This window comes from Ceratina calcarata, unplaced genomic scaffold, assembly GCF_001652005.2.
Source record: "Ceratina calcarata isolate Rehan_Ccalc_2016 unplaced genomic scaffold, ASM165200v1 scaffold546.2, whole genome shotgun sequence".
Lineage (NCBI taxonomy): Eukaryota > Metazoa > Arthropoda > Insecta > Hymenoptera > Apidae > Ceratina > Ceratina calcarata.
The window spans coordinates 223,861-244,027 of NW_017176634.1; the positions used below are offsets into that span (position 1 = coordinate 223,861).

Sequence of the window (20,167 nt, forward strand, 5' to 3'; positions counted from 1 at the left end):
ATTGTGGGGGCCACGGCACATTGTCTTCGGGTGACTTAAAAATCCGACTCGTGCCTCGTTAACCGTCCTATCTGATACAACGAGCATAGGAACCCTCCAAGGGGGTACACGACGACGCGACGCGACCTGCTGTTCGCGTCCTTTTCCCTACCGCGCGATCTTCCTACCTCCGTTTCGCTTTTCTTTCGTTTTATTCCTTTTGATCTCCCATCTTTACCGTCTCGCCCACGTAACCTTGCGGCTCCTGAATGCGGATTACTCGGTAGCGTAACATCCAGGTGTTGCTGCGCTGTCCTGGGAGTATTTGTTAACTGTTTCACGTGAATGGTATTTAAAATCTTTTTCAGGTTCCTTAAAGGTGAAAGAAATAACAATAGTCACGACATAATCCTTAATCTAGTAATATTATTATAATTATCTCCCTAACATGTTCACGTTCTTTCATCTTTTTGATGAAATGCAAAGTAAAATTGTATGAATGAAGAAGGCAAGAACGTATTCCAGAGATACAAGAAAAATACAAGATGATACATAACGCAGTTTTAATTAGCGCAGAAGAAACGCAGTAGACATTTAAATGTTTCTCTAAACCTCGCCGAAGTGTTGGAAAAATATATAGCAAACGTATAACAAGCCCGACGACTCGACAGAGCGAGACCACCTTCTTTCCGAGACAATGTGCTCGTACTACCATCACTTATCCCTTCTCACTCGGTAAATTGTAAAGAGAAACAGGGTCTCCATTCGGATTCGCTTCGGTTCACACGATTTGTATTCGTGTCTGAACAGTCGATTACACTTACCAAGGTCTCAAGACATCGTGCCATTCCGTGAAAAACAAAAATCATAGTTAAGATACTTGTGGCAGTAATAGTATATTTTATTATCATGACACGGCTATGAATAGTGACAGCTAGATTTGTGGGTTTAATCTTAACACGATTACACAGTTCTGAGTCACCCTTGATATACCTGACCGTCTTTTACTCACGAAATCGACCACCTATTGTCTCTCCCCCTTTTCGTAATGACATCATTGCTTTCGTTTCCTGGACGAAATCACATAGGGTGAATTCTACTAATAATTGATAAGACTTCTACAAAGGGAAATCGAATGGCACTCAGGGCTCCAGTTGATTAAATTAGATAGAAAAGACTGTGGAACGTATTTTGTTTTTGTAACAATAAAAATCTTCTGTACTTTGTAGTCACTCATTCCTAATGTTTGTAGTTTGAAGATTTTAATTGATCGATAAACTGTTATTTCATTTCAGGTCTCCAAGCGGAATTATTTTACGTACGGGAGGGCGTTATTAACGAGTACGCCATTAAGTTCGTCGTGCCAGTGCCAGCGCAGGTTCACAAGCTGCATTTCACTTGGGAAAATCTCGCCGGCAGACCGGTAAGTTCTATATACAAAGAGGAGCGAGAGCGAACCTTTGATGTAATTCCTCCACGATGATTCTTCTGAAACGGCGGCAAATCTCGAGCACGGACAGACGGCCGGTTTAAAAGGCGAGACTTTGAAGCGCAAGAACACCGCGCCCCGGTACCCTTAATGAGAAGAGGTGTCACGACCTCTTAGAGCGCGACCTCCGCGTCTTCTGCGTGCTTTATTCCCTATTTACATTTCTTTGACGAGATCAAAGCTGTCCGAAGCGGAGCGAGAACCAATGCTGAATTTGCTCGTTAGGGAATCCGCGTCTTGGCGAGATCTTCGCAGACAGAAGCCGTCTCTTCGGACGGATCTCTGATGAAGGACTTTTCAAGCTTGAACGGTCGCCAACCCAGATCGAACCCTCTTCCCTTGTTCTCTATGTTCCTTTCGCGCCCTTTACGCGACGTGCTTATCCGGATTATCGAGGCATGTCCGACCTTTCCGTTTCTCGGATTCAGAACCAGCGGCGCGGCACTTTACCTCTTGCTAGTCTTCTTTGTCTCGTCGAAACGAGTTTATTGGGATTTCTTCATCGACGAGAATAGTTTTGTTAAATTGTCCCGATTATTGTTTCCGTCAGCTATTTCGCTGGGATTTTTCGATCGCAGACGGTACAAACAGATTAACTCGCATTGTGCAATGGAGAATAAAGTCAAGAGGGAGATTTTCTTCATTATTTGAAAAGTAATCAGCATGATAGATATTATCAGGAATTCCTAATAACTGCGTTGTATATTGTTAAAAAAAATTCAACTTCTCATTTATACATATAAAGTAATTGCTTAATAAGACACCAAAGAAGAGAATTTATATAATCTATAAATAAGACACTCTTGTATTACTCCACTGTACGATAAATCTTTGTGTATCGGTACTAGGATGAATCTGTAGGACACTGAAGGGTTCGATATACCTCAGACGTGGTCAGTTTGATTGGCAGGCAGCCAGTGACATTCGGGACACTCGGTTTTGTCGCAAAGGTGACGGATGTCTCGACGCTGGTCATCAGTCTCTTCTTCGTCTCCTTCTTCCACCTCTTCCTTCCTTCCTTCTTTCCATCAGAGACAACTCGAAGAAGTGGCCGGACCACTTTGTCCTACTCCCGACTCGCTGTTCCTTTTTTTTTTCTCTCCTCTCCTTCCGCGCATCGTCGACGAGTCAATCCGACACCGTGCCGCATTCTGTCCACTTTTCGCCGCCACTTTGTCAATCTAACCACCCAGGTCTCGACGAGATCACCAAGAAGCAGTTCACCACCCCACTAAGCAATGAGTCACTGTACAAAATCGCGTAGTTGCACAAAATATAATTTATCTAACGTAAAGAAAAATATTCATTACTAGCTGCAGTGCTGAGGTAAAGTCCAGCGCCATTGATACATGAATTTCACATAACAGTTGTTTATAATCATTCCGAAGTTTAGAATACTTGGATAAAAATAATTTCCATTTCCAGTAATCAATGTTTCACAAACGACATATGCTACGTTGTGAGTAAGTGAAACATGTGACGATTTCTAAGAAGAGAGAATCCTTTTCAAGGGAGCATGTTCGTAAAATTTCACGCAGCCGCGTCGTTTGACGAGTTCCCAGCAAAGTCCCCGGGCTGTTTTGACGCGTACAGAAAACGAAGGGAGAAATAAAAAAGGAAATCATAAAAAAAAAGATGCCTGACAGTTTAAGTCGAATGGTTAGCCGGTTTACAGAGGCATTCACTGTCAGCACGTAGTTGGTCTCGCTCGTACAGTCGTAAAAGACCGCAAGCCGAAGTAACGCGCACGTAACGCTGGCTAGAGTATCTGTAGCTCTACGTACAGCGTGGCGTGGTAGTGACGAGATGCTACGTCGACGAGGTGGAGCTTTGGAGCGTTTAAATAGTTGGAAACCGATCAGCGTTACCAGCCGGTGATCAGACCACGAGTTCCCTTCGACTTTTCAAACCGACTTTCTCGTTTTTTCTTTCCTCTAGCCTTTCTTTCCTCCTCTTCCTTTTCCAGTCGACCGAATCTCTCTTGTTCTTCCGTTTCTCCACGGGCTCCACTCGCCCGCGGTCCTCTAGATTCACTTTGCTCTCCGCTGGACGTAAATTGTCTTCCGAGAATGGTACGTTTCAGATTATAGGAAGGTTCAACGCTCGCGTGATTACGAGCAAGTGGTAACTCCTTTCCGTCCTTCGCATTTCTGACATCCGTTTGTTACAATTTTCGACAAAGAATCTATTCTTCGCTTGTTCCTTTTCTGTCTTCCATTAACTTCGTACCTTCTGCTACTATCGCGCGATGCAAATAGTTGTTTTCCATGTAAATTAGAAAACTCCGTGATTTGCATTTTGTTGTATATTTTTTCTTGTGAACCCATCGGGAAATTGCTCGTTTCGCTCGAAATGCACGTGGATAAGCGCGTGTCACGGCAAGGAAATGCAAGCTCATTTTGTACTTATTTTAGTCGGACATGTCGAGGCTCGTGAAATTGCAATACATCCGCGCGACTAAACTGTTACTCGATAACATCTTTTTAACATAATTGAATTATTATTAGATTCACGAAGCCTCGTTTATTTTTAAATACACACTACGACTGAGTCTATTTTTAATCTCGTCGTACATTAGGATTATAACTGACAAGAAGTAATTTGCTGTACGTATTCGTGTACGCGATAATAGCGATAATGATAGTAATAATGTGAGCTAGCAGCGATCCAGGAAATATTTGTGAAATTTCTCCATTTCCAGTTGCCGTACACGATGTCCGTGGACATTAGCAACCCGTCAGCTCTAAGCAGTTCTCTAAACATATCACAAGCCGGCGAAATTCCTGTTGGCGGTCTACAGACCTGGGCTTTGGCGTTGCATTGTGGACCGTACGATGCGGAAGTCGATCTGAGCCTCCGGATAAACGTGTCGTTGTCGCGACGAAATACGACGAGTCTGGACTTCAGACGAAAGAAAATCTGTCTGAAAGATAAGAGCAACATAGAGGCCGAGGAAGTCCTTGTAGCGGCTTCCGGATCCACTTCTGGCGGACAAGTGTTCTACGCCGCGATCGGTTGCGCGTGTGCCTTCATCGCTGCCATTTTCGTACTCGTTATCGCTTACTACGTCCGCGACAAGAAGACCCGGAGGCATCGGGATCCTCTTCAGTAAGTGCTTTACCCAAGACCACCGCATTCGTTCAATGATTTAATGGGAATCACTAACGAAGCTTTACTTTTTTTGACAAATTTAAATGTAGATCAATATTTTTCGTTATCTAATTATGGGAATTTGAAATCCTTAAATTGAACATTTGTGAAATTATTGGAACTTTAATTTTGAAGGGAATCGAGGGGACTCAGTTCGGCGTGCAGCGTAGAAAGGGGAACAGGAGTCGGACCTGCACAAACCTTTTTGTCACCCGAAACACCACCACCTGCGTCTGCAACTTCTACCTCTACTTATAGAAGGCTGGACGATCGACCCAGCAGAGAATTACACGAACGAATTCAAGAAATCACTGTCCAAAGGTAAATACAATTACATTCCGATCAATCGTCATGAATAAAGAATGATTAAAATATTCAAGTCATTGAATTAAATAAATGTCTCTTTTATATTTTTTAATTACATGTATAAACCTTCAATTTTTTCGGTTTGAAAGTATATTCGTACTCGTAATAAAGTTAATTAGTTGAATAAATTCTGAATCGGAAAGACTTCTCCTTTTGCGATGCTCTATTAACCCGTAAATGAAACGCAAATCACGGTTTCAAGCAGCCGCTCTGCAGATGTTATAAAGACGGTCTCAATATAGCGATTAATCAAGTAACTATACATGATTTATCAAAGACTTATTAATGAAATACTCAAAGCAAATTCATAAAGAGTTTTTTTTATTCAGTCATTAATAAATGTATAAAATAATACACCAGAAACAGAGGCATCATACTTTTCGCACACAACAGTAGATGAAACGTCTGTGTGAACATAAACAAGAAAAGAGAATATTAAACGCGTTAACCTGTTCCGATTACTCGGGTCGCTTCCGTTTTGCTGCTCGTCCCCTGGCCGATTCAGGCTCCCAATAATTTCGTAAAACAACTTCAAAGTTTGTACGGAATAATTATAGACAGTCCGCAACGGTCATGAATATCACGGGGTAGGTAGGTAATCTCGCGGTTGCGTTACAGATGCAGGGTACGCCTCCTTAGCATCGAGATGGAGGGCACATTTGGTCGCGTGTACAGAGGCAGTTATCACGAGGAGGGCGCGTCCTCCCCGAGGGATGTCCTAGTGAAGACTGCTGCCGAGCATGCATCGCAATCGCAGGTAAACCGATTCTCCGGTTCTTTACGTCCGCCAATTAACTTTCGTGTTCTTTCAACATTATTAATCAAATTGTTCCGGGCCTCCTCTCGACTGGCCGGTAATTAGCGCCGAGCAATATCGTCGTGTAATTATATGCCAATGCTCCTCATGCTTCCTGCTCGTTTCGTGCAAATTCGCGTACAATATGAAATACATCATTTTAATTATTTGAATATACTGCCGAGAGGAATGTCTGCAAATACTCGCTGTTTACTTAATTAAATGAATTAATTTCTGCTACATTGTATGTATAATAATTTGTAATTATTTTCTCAGTAAACACTTCTTCATTTTAATTAAATATTTCATTCACTTCATTTTCTAACGCGTTCTGTTTTCCTCATTTTCTAACACGTTGCGTGAAAACGCATTGTTTCATAATAAAGTGTCCCAATTAACGCGGTATTTAACTTTCTTCCGAAGGTCGCTCTTCTCTTACGAGAGGGTTTAGCGCTGTACGGTTTAAGTCATCCAGCGTTGTTACCCGTTTTGGGTGTCTCCATCGAAGACAGAAGCGCACCCTTTCTCTTGTACCCGCACACCGGTTACAAGAACATGAAAAGGTTCTTGCTGAGGTGCAAACTGAGCAGCGAAGGGCCACCGAGAGCACTCACCACACAAGAAGTCGTGGAAATGGCACTTCAAGCTGCCAAAGGGGTCCAGTATCTTCATAGGAAGCGGCTCGTGCATAGAGATTTGGCCGCCAGAAATTGTGTGTAAGTAAAATAAGAGATTATTTCATTTCGTGAGAACATTCAGACAAACAATTTATAGAACTCTTTCATTTCTGAAAAATAATATTAGAAAATTGTTTTTTTTATTGTATAAAAATATGATTGCATGGAATTGCATAAAGATTGTGTTTATGCATAATTAAGTTAAATTCTTCAGTGAAAAGCATGAAACCGTTGAACACGGAAATTCCGATTGTTCGTATTTATACATTCCTGTCATCGACCGTTTCATGGAAGACAGCGGATTGAATATTCCAGCGATGCGTCAATCGTAAAGAGTGAGGTCGTTACGTTTCGTTACGAAATTAATTGGCCGTGCAGCATTAATTAGCAATAGATACGCGTGCTCGAGACTGTTTAATTACCGTCTGCTACTGTTTCGTCTCGCGGGGACGGCTTTAATACGATCCTGTTCATGGCTTCTTTTTATGCGGCTTTTTGCCGTTACCACGCGAAAGCATCGACAAATTTAAACCGGGATAGTCGCATCGCTGTTTCACAAGCGCGCGCGCTCGACATTTATATTAGCGGTTAGTACGCCTCGGAGACGTTTAACGATCGTTGTTGTATTTTATTAGCGTCGACGATGATCTGAGGGTTCAAATCACGGACAACGCGCTCGCCAGGGACCTGTTTCCACAAGACTATCATTGTCTCGGCGACAATGAGAATCGTCCGATAAAGTGGCTCGCCATTGAGAGTCTGGTTAATAAAACCTTCAGCACTGCCTCCGACGTGGTAAGTTTTCTCCTATTTTTGTGATTTAGCTAATTTTCTTTCATAATTATGATTAATAAATGATATAATAATATTCATTGAGATATTAGAGAAAATTGATTGATCGAGCTTACCACCGAATTGAGAAACGTTTTTATTTTATTTTTTTCAGTGGGCATTCGGAGTATTGTTATGGGAGCTGACAACGTTGGCGCAGCAACCGTACGTAGAAGTAGACGCGTTCGAGATGGCTACTTACCTCAGAAACGGATACAGACTGGCACAACCAATAAATTGTCCAGACGAGTTGTTCGCCGTTATGGCTTACTGTTGGGCAATGTCCGCGGATGAAAGGCCGACGTTTAGTCAGCTGATCGTCTGCCTCCAAGACTTCCACACTCAATTGACCAGATACGTTTAATCATATCGAGCCCGAACCCGCTGGGCAGCTCGTAGGAAGAAGACCGTCGATCTCCCAACGAATACAAATAAAATTATTGGGAGCACGTGTACATAGTTAGTGATACTTAAACGGCAATGTTAAGATTTTCAGTCAACTAAATATTCGTGATTATAGAAATATACGCAGCTGGCAAAATTGTAACAATTTTATAGTCGCGATTTAAATGAAGTACGTGAATCACAATAAAAGTATTTATAAAATGCATTTGTTGTTAATGTAAAATTGTTATAATTTTGCTGCGTATTTATAGTTCTGCTTGTACTTTTTAAAACAATAAAGGCAAAGTCCTTGTCGCAAAGCTCGTTTTTATAGAGTTTTCCATATAAGTCGGTCTTAAATGTATTAAAAGTAGGTACAAACAGGTATTTAACAAATCACGGTAGAAATTGGCTTATTACAATGCACAAAGTTTCTACGTTAAGACTGAACCGAATATCTAGTATATGCTTCCATTGTTCTGTTCAATGAATTGCAATACCATTTCGTAGCACCTGTATTTGAAGGAACTGCCAAATCCTGAATGAACCTAAACTGCCAATTCCGTGCTCAGGAAACCGTGTAATTGAGGGAAAAAATGAGTGTCGGATATTTTTAAACGATGTGATACGCTTCGCTTGCCACAGGATGAGTGTTTCGAGTGTGCCAATGTCTCCTTTTGTATTTTTGTATATATCTACATATATATGTACATGCGTATGTCTGCACGTTAGATATAAATAGCGGACTGGGAACCGTAACAGTATGCAAATTTTTCTAATATATTTAATCACATATTTCATTTATAAAAATTAGTTATTTTCTAAAGATTAATATGATGTATGTATATTTTGTTGATTCAACTTTAAGGAAAGTATCTGTTGTAAAATTGAATATAGAAGAAATTTTATTAATCTGTTAACTGTTTCGATTTTCAGTCCCTCAAATAGAGAATCGTCATTGGCGAGAAATGTGTACATAGTGAACGTAAAATGTAATGTACAAATAGTAAACGTTACAAACATAATAAATCGATTGATATACAATAAAAATTGGTATTTTCATTACTGGGAAATGAATAATCCTTTCCTTGGCTGTTTTAAATGCATTTGCGTATTTCCGTATAACAACGAGGAGTAAAAAAACTCTTGAGTAAAAACCAGATTGCGTGAGAAACAAGACCTGACACCCTTGAAAGCTGCTACTATGGTACATAGAACGGCTGATTTCTTGGACCGGTTATTTTTGGCGGTTCTTCATCGTGGCTGAAGCAACAGAACACTAGGGGAGGACCGAAAGAGTTTTTGTTTTCTCGGAAATCGTTCATCAAACCGTGAGATATCGTCTCGTAAACGAGTCCTGTAATTCGTGCACCTTGCACCGTGGCGTCGCGTTGTACGACGACGCCGAGTCTGCCAGACGAGACCAGGGAACGTCGGGTGACAAAATTAATGGTGGTCTCCCTGACGTCTTGTTTAAAATGACAGATGAGTCCGTGTCTAATTTTCTGGTGTCTCCCCACCGATTCTGTTTCGCGTGTAATCGGATACATCGTCCGTGATAAAAGGACCACTTTTGTCGGGACCCCTTGAGTTATGTGACCGATAAATTTCTTTCGTTTCCTATCCCATACAAGTTTGCTTCATTTTTCATTCCCTAGTTTATGGATATAATTAGACGAAAGGAATCAATTCAAAATTACAAGGACATTTAAAATAGAAGCCACTCTATTGCCTCGAGTTATTAGGCATTTTGTTTAATAGTGAAGGTATGTAGTTTTTTATCATTATCATTAAAATAATTCTTCATGAAGTATAATCTGATTGATGTCATAATTAAAATACCACTTTCCGTAATTAACGAATAGTTTTCTTTACTTATCTATTTATATGTGCAATTATAATTAATTTTATGATGTTATTATTAGTTTGACATAAAATAGAACACATGAGATGATGAAAGATACGTAGGATTAAATACGATTGAAAAAACTTTATCACGTGCTGTTGCGTCGTTATTAAATTCGGATTAAGTCGGAATGAACGTTTGAAGGAACCTCCCAATAGTGAATGGATGCAACGAGGGTTTTAATGAATTTCAATGAGCTCCCGCGACCCTTCGTTTGCACAGAGGCTTATCCAAACGTTGGATGTAAACGAGGGAATTTAAAATTGCTTCAATCTTCGTGTATGTACCGACTGCGATCACAGCGACGGCGGGTGCATTTCAGAACAGTCATTCTTTACCTTTCTCGTCAAAAGAGCAACACAATGTCATTCACGCGTCTCGCGTCCTTTTAGTTTAAATACCGAGGGGCTGTGTTCAATGGATGCGAAATTGCGCATCTCATACGTCTTTAAGTTTCAAAATTTCCTTGTGTTCCAATACTAATTTTTAAAATTCTATACAATAAGAAACACTTCTGATTTAATACATTTTTAATAGCTTACAATATTAAGACTTGTGTTCCTGCTAACTTCTATAAAAAATTGATTAATAAATGAAACATGATAGTTTAAGGCGACCAATCACAGGACTGAACTTATTAGAAATGAAATGGATAAAAAATGCGTGAAGGTTTGTGCACTTTAGTTGAATAATGTGTTATTCTACTTTTCAATTTCCATATAATAACCGACGGTCATAAATTCGCGTTAATTAGTCGTAACGCCAAAATGCTTGACGTCAGTTTTCGATCTCATCTTAGATAACTCTTCAGGAAGTAATTAAGACCTCCGACTCCTGTCCGTTCATCAACTGCGATCGTTTTCAACGGGTTGAGACTTCCTTTTCTGTGGAATTCTGCGGAGTCCGTTCCACGGAGGTCACTGCAATTTTCTTACACGTGTGCGATCATTGTTATTACTATACTATACTATACACATCCTGTCTGAATCTTTATCCTTCCCTCGCCTCGTTGTTTCTTTGCATAACAACTTCAAGCTCAATACGCGCAAAATTGTGTCAGTCAGACAAACAATGGAGAAACGAATAAACAGTTTTATACTCGTCTTGACGCTAGTGTCAAGAAATCTGATATCGTGCACAGATGTTTCTTCACAGATTGCATTTGAGAATGGGAAAAGTATAGAAGATTTAAATGAAATTAATCGTCAAGAAATTGATTCGCGATTTTTTAAATCGTTCGAAGAATTTTCTAAACCAAATGGTATGAAGAGAAGAAGTCAAATTGTAAGTAATAATTTTTAACATGAAGTACATTTAGCATCATAAAATAAATCGTAAAACAGGAAGTATGGATATAATGTTGGGTAAAAACATGTAAAAATATTTTACAGTATGATTCTTCGAGACAGCCTACAGTTATTAATAATATTCAAATTACTATGAATGATAATGAAACACAGTCGGATGTAGACAAGTGTAAAAACGGAATTTGTAATGTCTCTGTGTCGTCTGAACGAGATGATGAAGGTAACATCATAACTGATGTGCATCTTAAATTTATAACAAAATTAATTAATTCGAAAACGGATGATATTCCAATTGTGGATGGAGTTCGTGGTGTAGAAAAAATTGTTAATCTTCATCACTCACGACCAATAGAGTTGCATAACATTCCACAGGTAAATATAATTACCTCGAATGATTAATATAGCTAATAATTTTTTATAAGAATGCATAATCAAAATTTGAGAATGTAAAAGAGAAGTTCGTATTATATAGTGCATTTTTTACTCATATTACATGAACGATTCGTGCTTACGTAAAAGTTATAATGAATTTCTTTAGATTCAGACTCGCTATGAAGGCGGTGAACCTTGGTACCAAGGTGGAAGAACTTTCGAATTAATACCTCCGATTAAGCCTGTCGTTGATGATAAAATCGAACCACCACTTAGCAAAACTTAATAGAATAGCTATTAAGGTAAAAGGTGTTCGATATTTTCCTTTTACAGATTTTTATGTATTGTGCTTAATAAAATACAAATTCTGTCACTGTATAAGAATATTTTATTTCACCGACTTTCTTACAAAAGGGAATTTAAATCAGCGCGCGTACTTATACGTATATAGATTAAGTAAATAAAGAAAATATTAAAATAGTCATTGNACGGGACTATCGTCTATGGAATGGCAAATGGATAATCTTTGGACTTGAACTTAAGCACAGGACTCATTATTTAATGCAATTAATTGTTTCATAATCGCATGCTCTTCATATATAAAAAATGAGTATTTTTATAGCGATCACTTAATTGTATTTGATATAGTAGATAATTCAAAATATTATTTATAACCCTGGGTTACAGATAACTTTACATTTAAATATTGGAAATTATTATTTATTATTGTAAATGTTCCGTTAAAATGGTTAAGGCCTATGTAGATTCGATTAAAATCTTTTAATCGTGTACTGTTCGGAAGGTAATTTTCCCATTGTCATTGACACCTGTAGTCGACGATTTGCGAGAAATTGTTTTCCCGTCCGGACCAACCTGGGTCTGAGAACTAGAACTGGAGAAAACTCCAAAACTGTTTCCAGAGGGTGGAGGTAAGTCCTCACCGAATCTCGATTCTATTCCTGGTCCAACCTGAAAATTTAAATAGAAAATCTTTCTTCTATCTCTTGTCACAGGGGAAAATAATAAAAAATGACAAGTAACAACGTGATTCATTGAGTAATCTGAAATACGTTTTTACGAACATCTAGAATGATTAATAGATAGCAACAAGAATGAAGTATTTAAAATCAGAATCTCTTTAAACTCATCAGTGTAATCTATTCAGCATTAAAATTTCATATATAAAATAATTGTGTGCAAGTAATATAGTTTTATAAAACTCACCGGATTGATTGCACCGGCTTGGTAACCACCGCCTGGTCCCAAATTAATAGCAGAATAAGCAGTATGCGCACCGGGTAGAGAAGATCCCTCCGAAGCTATACGATTGGTTGCGTCGAAGATCCTGTGTTTCATTTTGGAATCATGTTATAGGCCAGCCAGATAGGATATCAAATAGCTAGAGTAAGTTAAAGGTTTATTAAGTGTCTCCAACTCACGCTTGTTGCTGTTTCTGAAATTGATCTTGCCATTGCTTAAAATTATTTGCCATTTGTTGTTGAATATTGTCAAAATTGCCAGGGAACGCGAATAAACTCGGATCCGGGAATGGGGAACCTATAAAGGAGGAACTTAATACATACAAATACATTTCTTCTGAAAACGTACAAAAAATCAGTTTTTTAAATTGATTTTGGTTTAAACAATGAAGTGCAATGAATTTCTAATGAATTACTATACATATTTCTATTACAGCAGTTTGCACAAATGTAACACGTAATGTCTAACGATAAGAAGTTGTATGGCCTTGCAGCGTATAGCGATAATAAAAAAAATAAAAATAAAGAATTACTTCGTTTCTTCCCCAATTCTCGATTTTACATACACACATTTTATGTACTGTAATAAGTATGATGATATCTAATTAAGATCTTGTTGCCTATATAAATAATTGATACAATTTCCGTTATTATGAATTGTATCAATTTTGATAAGTCTGATATCAGCGTATGGATCAATCATCACAGTGCATGCATTCATCCGATAGTCTTCAGCTGTCTTCAAATTTGCTCTCCGATTGAACATTACCTCCTCCAACTCCAACATTGCTATAAGTTCCCGCGTTAGCAGCCATATTCGGCACGTTGGCCATGTTAGGTGTGTCGGCTATACTGCCTGGTGCGTTATTTGATCCCATGACCATGTTCGGCTCGTTGGCTGAATTTGCGTCTCCGGGGGACCCTCTCCGCACGACTAATGGCGGTTGATTGTAATCTCCAGCACCAGCGGAAGCTCCAGCGGATGCACTGGCAGAGGCGAAAGACGACCCGAATCCACCCCCGTTGTTGGCACCAGTCCATGTATTGCTGTTAGCGTTGTCCATCGCGCCGTCGACGTTTGAATTGGGATCATACGGATTGAAATTCGGGAAGTTCGGGATGTAGGATGGCATAAAGAACGTAGGGAATTCTGGGAATGTCGGATATACCGGATTCGTTCCAAAGCTCGGATTCGCCCATTGATTATTATCGGGTTCGTTCGATTCTGTTTTCGGCTTTTTACTGGGACCTGCGGTTTCGTCTTCTTCTGGACTGAAACGAGCATCTAATGAAGGTATTGCGAACGGATTGGTTGGTTCTCCAGAACTCGGTTTTTGAGAGCTTGGTTTCTTTGGCGTTGATTCAGTTTTAGGGGAAGTGGCAGCTGGATTAGATTTACCGGGCTTTGCGTTAGGCGTCGTGGAGACTGGTTTCGGTTTCGTCGGCTTGGTAGGTCGGTTGTTTGATTTGGGTGGATTAGGTGATCTGACAGGTGGATTTGAGAGTGTAGTTTCTGGCTCAGTTTGCTCTTCTGGTTCCGAATAATCATAGTCTACATCATAATCAGGTTCAGGAGGCTCAGTAGTTGTCGTAGGCTTCCTCCTTGGAGCAAATCTAGGTCTGTTCGATTGAGGCCTGGTAGGCTTCCTTGGGCTAGAAGCCGGCGTCTTTGGTTTAGGCGGACTGGTTTCATCAGCTGGATTAGAATTTTCCGGCTCAGAGTCAGGATCCGTAGCTTCTGGTTCTGCAGAATTTGGTTCAGTGTCTGAATCAAAATCTGGTTCAGTAGGCTCGGTAGTTGTCGTAGGTTTAGCTCTTGGAGTAAATCTAGGTCTGTTTGATTTAGGTTTAGTAGGTTTCTTTGGGGTAGGAGCTGGTTTGTTTGGTTTAGGTGGACTAGATTCATCATCTGGATCAGAAGGTGAATTGTCAGGCTCACTGTCAGGAGATTCAGAATCCGTAGCTTCTGGTTCTGCAGAATTTGGCTCATTGTCTGGATCGAAATCAGGTTCAGTGGGCTCGGTAGTCGTCGTGGGCTTCGTTCTTGGAGTAGATCTTGGTCTGTTCAATTGAGGCCTGGTAGGCTTCCTTGGGCTAGAAGCCGGCGTCTTTGGTTTAGGCGGACTGGTTTCATCAGCTGGATTAGAATTTTCCGGCTCAGAGTCAGGATCCGTAGCTTCTGGTTCTGCAGAATTTGGTTCAGTGTCTGAATCAAAATCTGGTTCAGTAGGCTCGGTAGTTGTCGTAGGTTTAGCTCTTGGAGTAAATCTAGGTCTGTTTGATTTAGGTTTAGTAGGTTTCTTTGGGGTAGGAGCTGGTTTGTTTGGTTTAGGTGGACTAGATTCATCATCTGGATCAGAAGGTGAATTGTCAGGCTCGGAATCAGAAGATTCAGGATCCGAAGCTTCTGGTTCTTGAGAAGTTGGTTCATCGTCTGGATCAGTGGGCTTACTTCTTGGAGTAAATCTTGGTCTGTTTGGTTTAGGTTTAGTAGGCTTCTTTGGGCTAGGAGCGGGAGTATTCGATTTTGGTGGACTGGATTCATCATCTGGATCAGAAGGTGAATTGTCAGGTTCGGAATCAGGAGATTCTGGGTCCGAATCTTCTGGTTCTGCAGAGTCTGGTACAGTAGGTTCAGTAGTTGTGGTGGGCTTTCTACTTGGAGTAGATCTAGGTCTGCTTGATTTAGGTCTAGTAGGCTTCCTTGGGGTAGGAGCGGGACTATTTGGTTCAGGTGGACTGGATTCATCATCTGGATCAGAAGGTGAATTGTCAGGTTCGGAATTAGGAGATTCAGAATCCGAAGCTTCTGGTTCTTGAGAATTTGGTTCTGAATCTGGTTCAATAGGTTCAGTAGTTGTGGTGGGCTTCCTACTTGGAGTAGATCTAGGTTTGCTTGATTTAGGTCTAGTAGGTTTCCTTGGGGTAGGAGCGGGAGTATTTGGTTCAGGTGGACTGGATTCATCATCTGGATCAGAAGGTGAATTGTCAGGTTCGGAATTAGGAGATTCAGAATCCGAAGCTTCTGGTTCTTGAGAATTTGGTTCTGAATCTGGTTCAATAGGTTCAGTAGTTGTGGTGGGCTTCCTACTTGGAGTAGATCTAGGTTTGCTTGATTTAGGTCTAGTAGGTTTCCTTGGGGTAGGAGCGGGAGTATTTGGTTCAGGTGGACTGGATTCATCATCTGGATCAGAAGGTGAATTGTCAGGTTCGGAATTAGGAGATTCAGAATCCGAAGCTTCTGGTTCTTGAGAATTTGGTTCTGAATCTGGTTCAATAGGTTCAGTAGTTGTGGTGGGCTTCCTACTTGGAGTAGATCTAGGTTTGCTTGATTTAGGTCTAGTAGGTTTCCTTGGGGTAGGAGCGGGAGTATTTGGTTCAGGTGGACTGGATTCATCATCTGGATCAGAAGGTGAATTGTCAGGTTCGGAATTAGGAGATTCAGAATCCGAAGCTTCTGGTTCTTGAGAATTTGGTTCTGAATCTGGTTCAATAGGTTCAGTAGTTGTGGTGGGCTTCCTACTTGGAGTAGATCTAGGTTTGCTTGATTTAGGTCTAGTAGGTTTCCTTGGGGTAGGAGCGGGAGTATTTGGTTCAGGTGGACTGGATTCATCATCTGGATCAGAAGGTGAATTGTCAGGTTCGGAATTAGGAGATTCAGAATCCGAAGCTTCTGGTTCTTGAGAATTTGGTTCTGAATCTGGTTCAATAGGTTCAGTAGTTGTGGTGGGCTTCCTACTTGGAGTAGATCTAGGTTTGGTAGGCTTCTTTGGTCTAGGAGACGGAGTATTTGGCTTAGGTGTAGTGGATTTATCAGTGGGATCCGAATCTTCAGGCTCAGAATTAGGGGAGTCAGGATCCGAATCTTCTGGTTCTTGAGAATTTGGTTCTGAATCTGGTTCAGTAGGTTCAGTAGTCGTGGTGGGCTTATTCCTTGGAGTAGATCTAGGTTTGGTAGGCTTCTTTGGTCTAGGAGACGGAGTATTTGGCTTAGGTGTAGTGGATTTATCAGTGGGATCCGAATCTTCAGGCTCAGAATTAGGGGAGTCAGGATCCGAATCTTCTGGTTCTTGAGAATTTGGTTCTGAATCTGGTTCAGTAGGTTCAGTAGTCGTAGTGGGCTTACTCTTTGGAGTAGATCTAGGTCTGATAGGCTTCTTTGGTCTAGGAGATGGAGTATTTGTCTTAGGTGTAGTGGATTTATCAGTGGGATCCGAATCTTCAGGCTCAGAATTAGGGGAGTCAGGATCCGAATCTTCTGGTTCTGCAGAGTCTGGTTCAGTAGGCTCAGTAGTCGTAGTAGGTTGGGTACTCGGATTAGATTTGGGTGGGTTTGACTTACTTTTAGAAGGTTTCCTTGGACTAGGAGTCGATGTACTTGATTTCGGTTTGGGGGACTTTGTAGTTGGGTCAGCTTCTTCAGAAGGTTCTTCAGAATTTGGAGACTCAGTATCCTCAGAGGTTTCTGATTCTGGTGTATCTGATTCAGGATCCGGATTCGGTGTCGCGGAATCTGTTTCTGGTGTAGTGGATGCGGGAGTCGTAGTTTTTGGTTTCGCTTTAGTCCGCATCATCATTCTAGAAATTGGCTTTGGCGTAATCGGTGAAGTCGGCTTGGTACTGTCATCGGGAGTAGAATCTGAATCAGGCGGATCTGGTTCTTCTGTGGAAGTATCTTTAGGTTTGGGCGTAGCTGATTTTGGTGGGGAAATGGGTGGGAAGAAAACGGATTTATTATTGCTTCCAGTAGTAGTCGAACTTGCGGATTGCCGTTTCGCCCTGGATATCTCGACGAGATCCATCATATATGCGCTATCTTCTTCTTGCAATCCATCTTTGTCGATGAAAAGAAACAAAACACCATTTTTTGCTTTTGTTAATCGTCCTTACATCTTTGTAGTCAACATTTCACACATGTCACTGTTATTTTTAGCATGCTTCTTTCACAAGCAGTCGTCCGACTGTTTCGTTTCGGGACATTCCGTCACCCTTTTGCATGCACACAGAAGACAAGTTTCAGAACATCATTGAACGTTAAACATACATGCTAGATTTTAACGCCTCTCCTGTCTTCTCTTTTTCGAGAACTTCAATTCGATTAACAAAATTATCCTGTTTTTATTATAGACGTAGTAAGATCAAACATGAAACTTCACATGTAACACAGAACATGCAATAAAATGACACCATAAGTCGATAAAACGCATTCGTGCAAACGCTGATTTCCTCAAGTAAGTATAAATTTTCCCAACGACTCGTGCAACACGTGAAAATGTAAACATTTACAATAATATACATATCATGCACTACAAAGTTTTTATTACACATGTTTGCTGCATGATAATCCATCGAATCTTAATCTTCATCGTAACTTCATGACATTAAAATTTTTATACTTCAAGGTATTATCGACGTAAATCATTTAATTTCAGAATTTGTCTACAACCATAATTTGGAAAGCGACTTAAAATAAACAGAGAGCAGGTGACGTATTATTCAAGGCCGTTCTCAGAATTAATGGAGTCTAACGTAGCCTGCTCCAAAGGTTACAAGAAAATTCCATGACAACAGTTCTGAGTTTAACTCTCTCCGTTTAAATGGAGATTAATTTTTTATACAAAAATAAATATTTTTTTATAGCCTTTGCACTTATTATTACAGCATGAGCATTCAAAAACTGCTAATGAAAATTGCAGTACCGTTGTAAAAGGAAATAAGAACAAGTGAAATTAAAGGAAAGCGTATCTCAGCGTAGGTCAAGGTGGAAGTTGAAACGAGATCACGGTCCGCGAACGTTACGACGAATTATTATCTTTTCACGATGCACGTCGTCCACGGGCAGAGAATGCATCGCGCGAGCGGCAGTAAATGTGTACGGATGAATATCGATTATCGATATTATTAGGATTGGAAAATCTTCCGCTTTCAACGTTGATATGTACACACGTATACGACGAATATTTACCAGCATTTTTCGCTGATTAGGCAACCACGCATTGGAAAAACAAACGCTTCTTTTTTTATCGTATTTTTATGGAGATGCAGCAGTAGTATTGGTTACTAGTGAACTGCGGATTCTTATGCAAATTCAAGCTCTTATAAAGATGCTTGAAAAAAATGGAAATTTATTTCACTCATTGAATTCTAAATGATTGTAATAATATTCCTTCAGTTGATGCAATTAACAATAACTATTATATCATCGTACATAAATATATTTCAAGTGTGAAGTATGTAACAATATAATGTGATTAATCAAGGATTCAGTTATTTAAAATCTTTAAACAAAGATATGTTAATACTGTAATCAAGAACGTGAGAGTTGTACATGCACTTCTGTTTCACCGCTCATTTTAAATCAGATTTATTATTAACTTGCTCGCCTGGCATTGAAACACTAATTATATTTAATACTGCTCATTTGTAGTATCTGACTGAGATCTTTCATGAAATTAAAATTGACATGCTACATTGTACCCATAGATTATATGAGGAGACTTAATGGCATTTTAATTACTTGACGGAAAGCAATCGGAATTACTGAATGAATACACGTAAAATATGTTCGTATAGGCATGTTTCTGGAAACTTAAATTATTCACGCGTAGTTCTTTTTTTTTTCAATATCCGATTCTTGTTTCAAGTAACAGAACGAAACGTAGTACGTGTCATAAATAACTGCTTAGACCTGTTCCTGGGTATCGATTAACGTCAGGTTTCCCAGGCTGTGATTTTGTACATCAGATCTAAACATTTAATCTGCTAATGACAAACATAAAATGCTTGTTTTCTTGATCAAAAATCTATTGATTTATTCTGCTTCCATCTTTTACCGGTTTAGATTACGTCGAATGTTACATAACATATTATTAAATACAAGTTTTATCCTTCATAGCGTACGTGACGAAAACTCAGTGGTTAGAATAATAATTTCCACAGTTCTGTTTAAAGCAACATTCGTATCTGCTTATTCACAAAGGCGAGTGTAATTATGAACAAAAGGAGAGAGTATCACGATTACGTTTGAAATCGCTTCGAGTGCTTTATCCTTAATTATGAAAATTGTTAACTGTAACGTGTGATCAACAGCCTATACGAGACAGTGTGGAACAAATGCTATGAACAGTGAATTTGTGCATCGGTGTATGTGTGTGTGCGTCCACGTTAGTAGAGAATCGTGCAGTGCACGAGACTTTCGTGATTCCGTTCTGCGTGTTTCTCGCTCGATGACTACTCACTTCGCCTAGTTCTGAAGAGCGGAGCCCGTAGATCAGCGAACGATCCTGCGACACTGATAAACAGAAACAATGCCAAGATCCGTATATCCATTATTGCCAAGCAGGAAACAAACGTTCAACGAGATTCCTCTTGTGAAATTTCTTGTTGTTTATCACTGATCACGGAACGCGTAAAAACTGATCAATCTCGACGTTGTCGCAGTGTGCGAGAGAATGACTGACTCGAATCGGTGTCCCCGTCATCTTATATAGCGTTCGCTCGCATCAATTTGCCTTACCTCCGGCACGTTTCGGTGTTCGTACACGTGCGAAAAATTGCACGAGTAATTCAGATTTTAACACTAGATTGCCCAAGGAAGTCATTTTGACTGCTTTTGTACAAATAATTGTTGCAAATGTACAAATAATAATGC

The 20,167-nt window shown here is 39.9% G+C and overlaps 3 protein-coding genes across 3 annotated transcripts in view; 2 read left to right on the top strand and 1 right to left on the bottom strand.

Moving 5' to 3' along the window:
- Positions 1–8,716, top strand: part of dnt (tyrosine-protein kinase Dnt) — a 22,925-nt gene extending 14,209 nt beyond the window's left edge. Inside the window, exons 2-8 of the mRNA XM_018031071.2 lie at positions 1,275–1,402; positions 4,170–4,576; positions 4,754–4,939; positions 5,603–5,741; positions 6,204–6,496; positions 7,093–7,252; positions 7,404–8,716. Coding sequence (XP_017886560.1) covers positions 1,275–1,402; positions 4,170–4,576; positions 4,754–4,939; positions 5,603–5,741; positions 6,204–6,496; positions 7,093–7,252; positions 7,404–7,652 — 1,562 coding nt within the window. The 3' untranslated portion in view covers positions 7,653–8,716. The remainder of the gene's footprint in view (positions 1–1,274; positions 1,403–4,169; positions 4,577–4,753; positions 4,940–5,602; positions 5,742–6,203; positions 6,497–7,092; positions 7,253–7,403) is intronic.
- A 1,735-nt stretch (positions 8,717–10,451) lies between these two features.
- LOC108628878 (uncharacterized) lies at positions 10,452–11,712 on the top strand. Its single transcript, XM_018031088.2, has 3 exons — positions 10,452–10,862; positions 10,970–11,257; positions 11,424–11,712. The coding sequence occupies exons 1-3, from the start codon at positions 10,650–10,652 to the stop codon at positions 11,541–11,543; spliced, it is 621 nt and encodes a 206-aa protein (XP_017886577.2). The 5' UTR covers positions 10,452–10,649; the 3' UTR covers positions 11,544–11,712.
- Positions 11,713–11,955: 243 nt separating this feature from the next.
- On the bottom strand, positions 11,956–19,990 carry LOC108628888 (proteoglycan 4). Its single transcript, XM_018031113.2, has 5 exons — positions 19,755–19,990; positions 13,286–17,350; positions 12,697–12,814; positions 12,482–12,602; positions 11,956–12,226 (listed from the first exon to the last, which is right to left on the bottom strand). The coding sequence occupies exons 1-5, from the start codon at positions 19,843–19,845 to the stop codon at positions 12,038–12,040; spliced, it is 4,584 nt and encodes a 1,527-aa protein (XP_017886602.1). The 5' UTR covers positions 19,846–19,990; the 3' UTR covers positions 11,956–12,037.
- Positions 19,991–20,167: the final 177 nt, after the last annotated feature.

What these genes read in the sequence shown, in the direction of transcription:
- LOC108628878 (XM_018031088.2), top strand. Translation starts at nt 10,650, where the DNA reads ATGGAGAAACGAATAAACAGTTTTATACTCGTCTTGACGCTAGTGTCA. An exon ending in TGAAGAGAAGAAGTCAAATT is followed by an intron (nt 10,863 to 10,969) that starts GTAAGTAATAAT and finishes AATATTTTACAG; the next exon opens with TATGATTCTTCGAGACAGCC. An exon ending in AGTTGCATAACATTCCACAG is followed by an intron (nt 11,258 to 11,423) that starts GTAAATATAATT and finishes GAATTTCTTTAG; the next exon opens with ATTCAGACTCGCTATGAAGG.
- LOC108628888 (XM_018031113.2), bottom strand. Translation starts at nt 19,845, where the DNA reads ATGGATATACGGATCTTGGCATTGTTTCTGTTTATCAGTGTCGCAGGA. An exon ending in GCTCTTCAGAACTAGGCGAA is followed by an intron (nt 17,351 to 19,754) that starts GTGAGTAGTCAT and finishes TCATCGACAAAG; the next exon opens with ATGGATTGCAAGAAGAAGAT. An exon ending in TTTCAGAAACAGCAACAAGC is followed by an intron (nt 12,603 to 12,696) that starts GTGAGTTGGAGA and finishes AATGAAACACAG; the next exon opens with GATCTTCGACGCAACCAATC.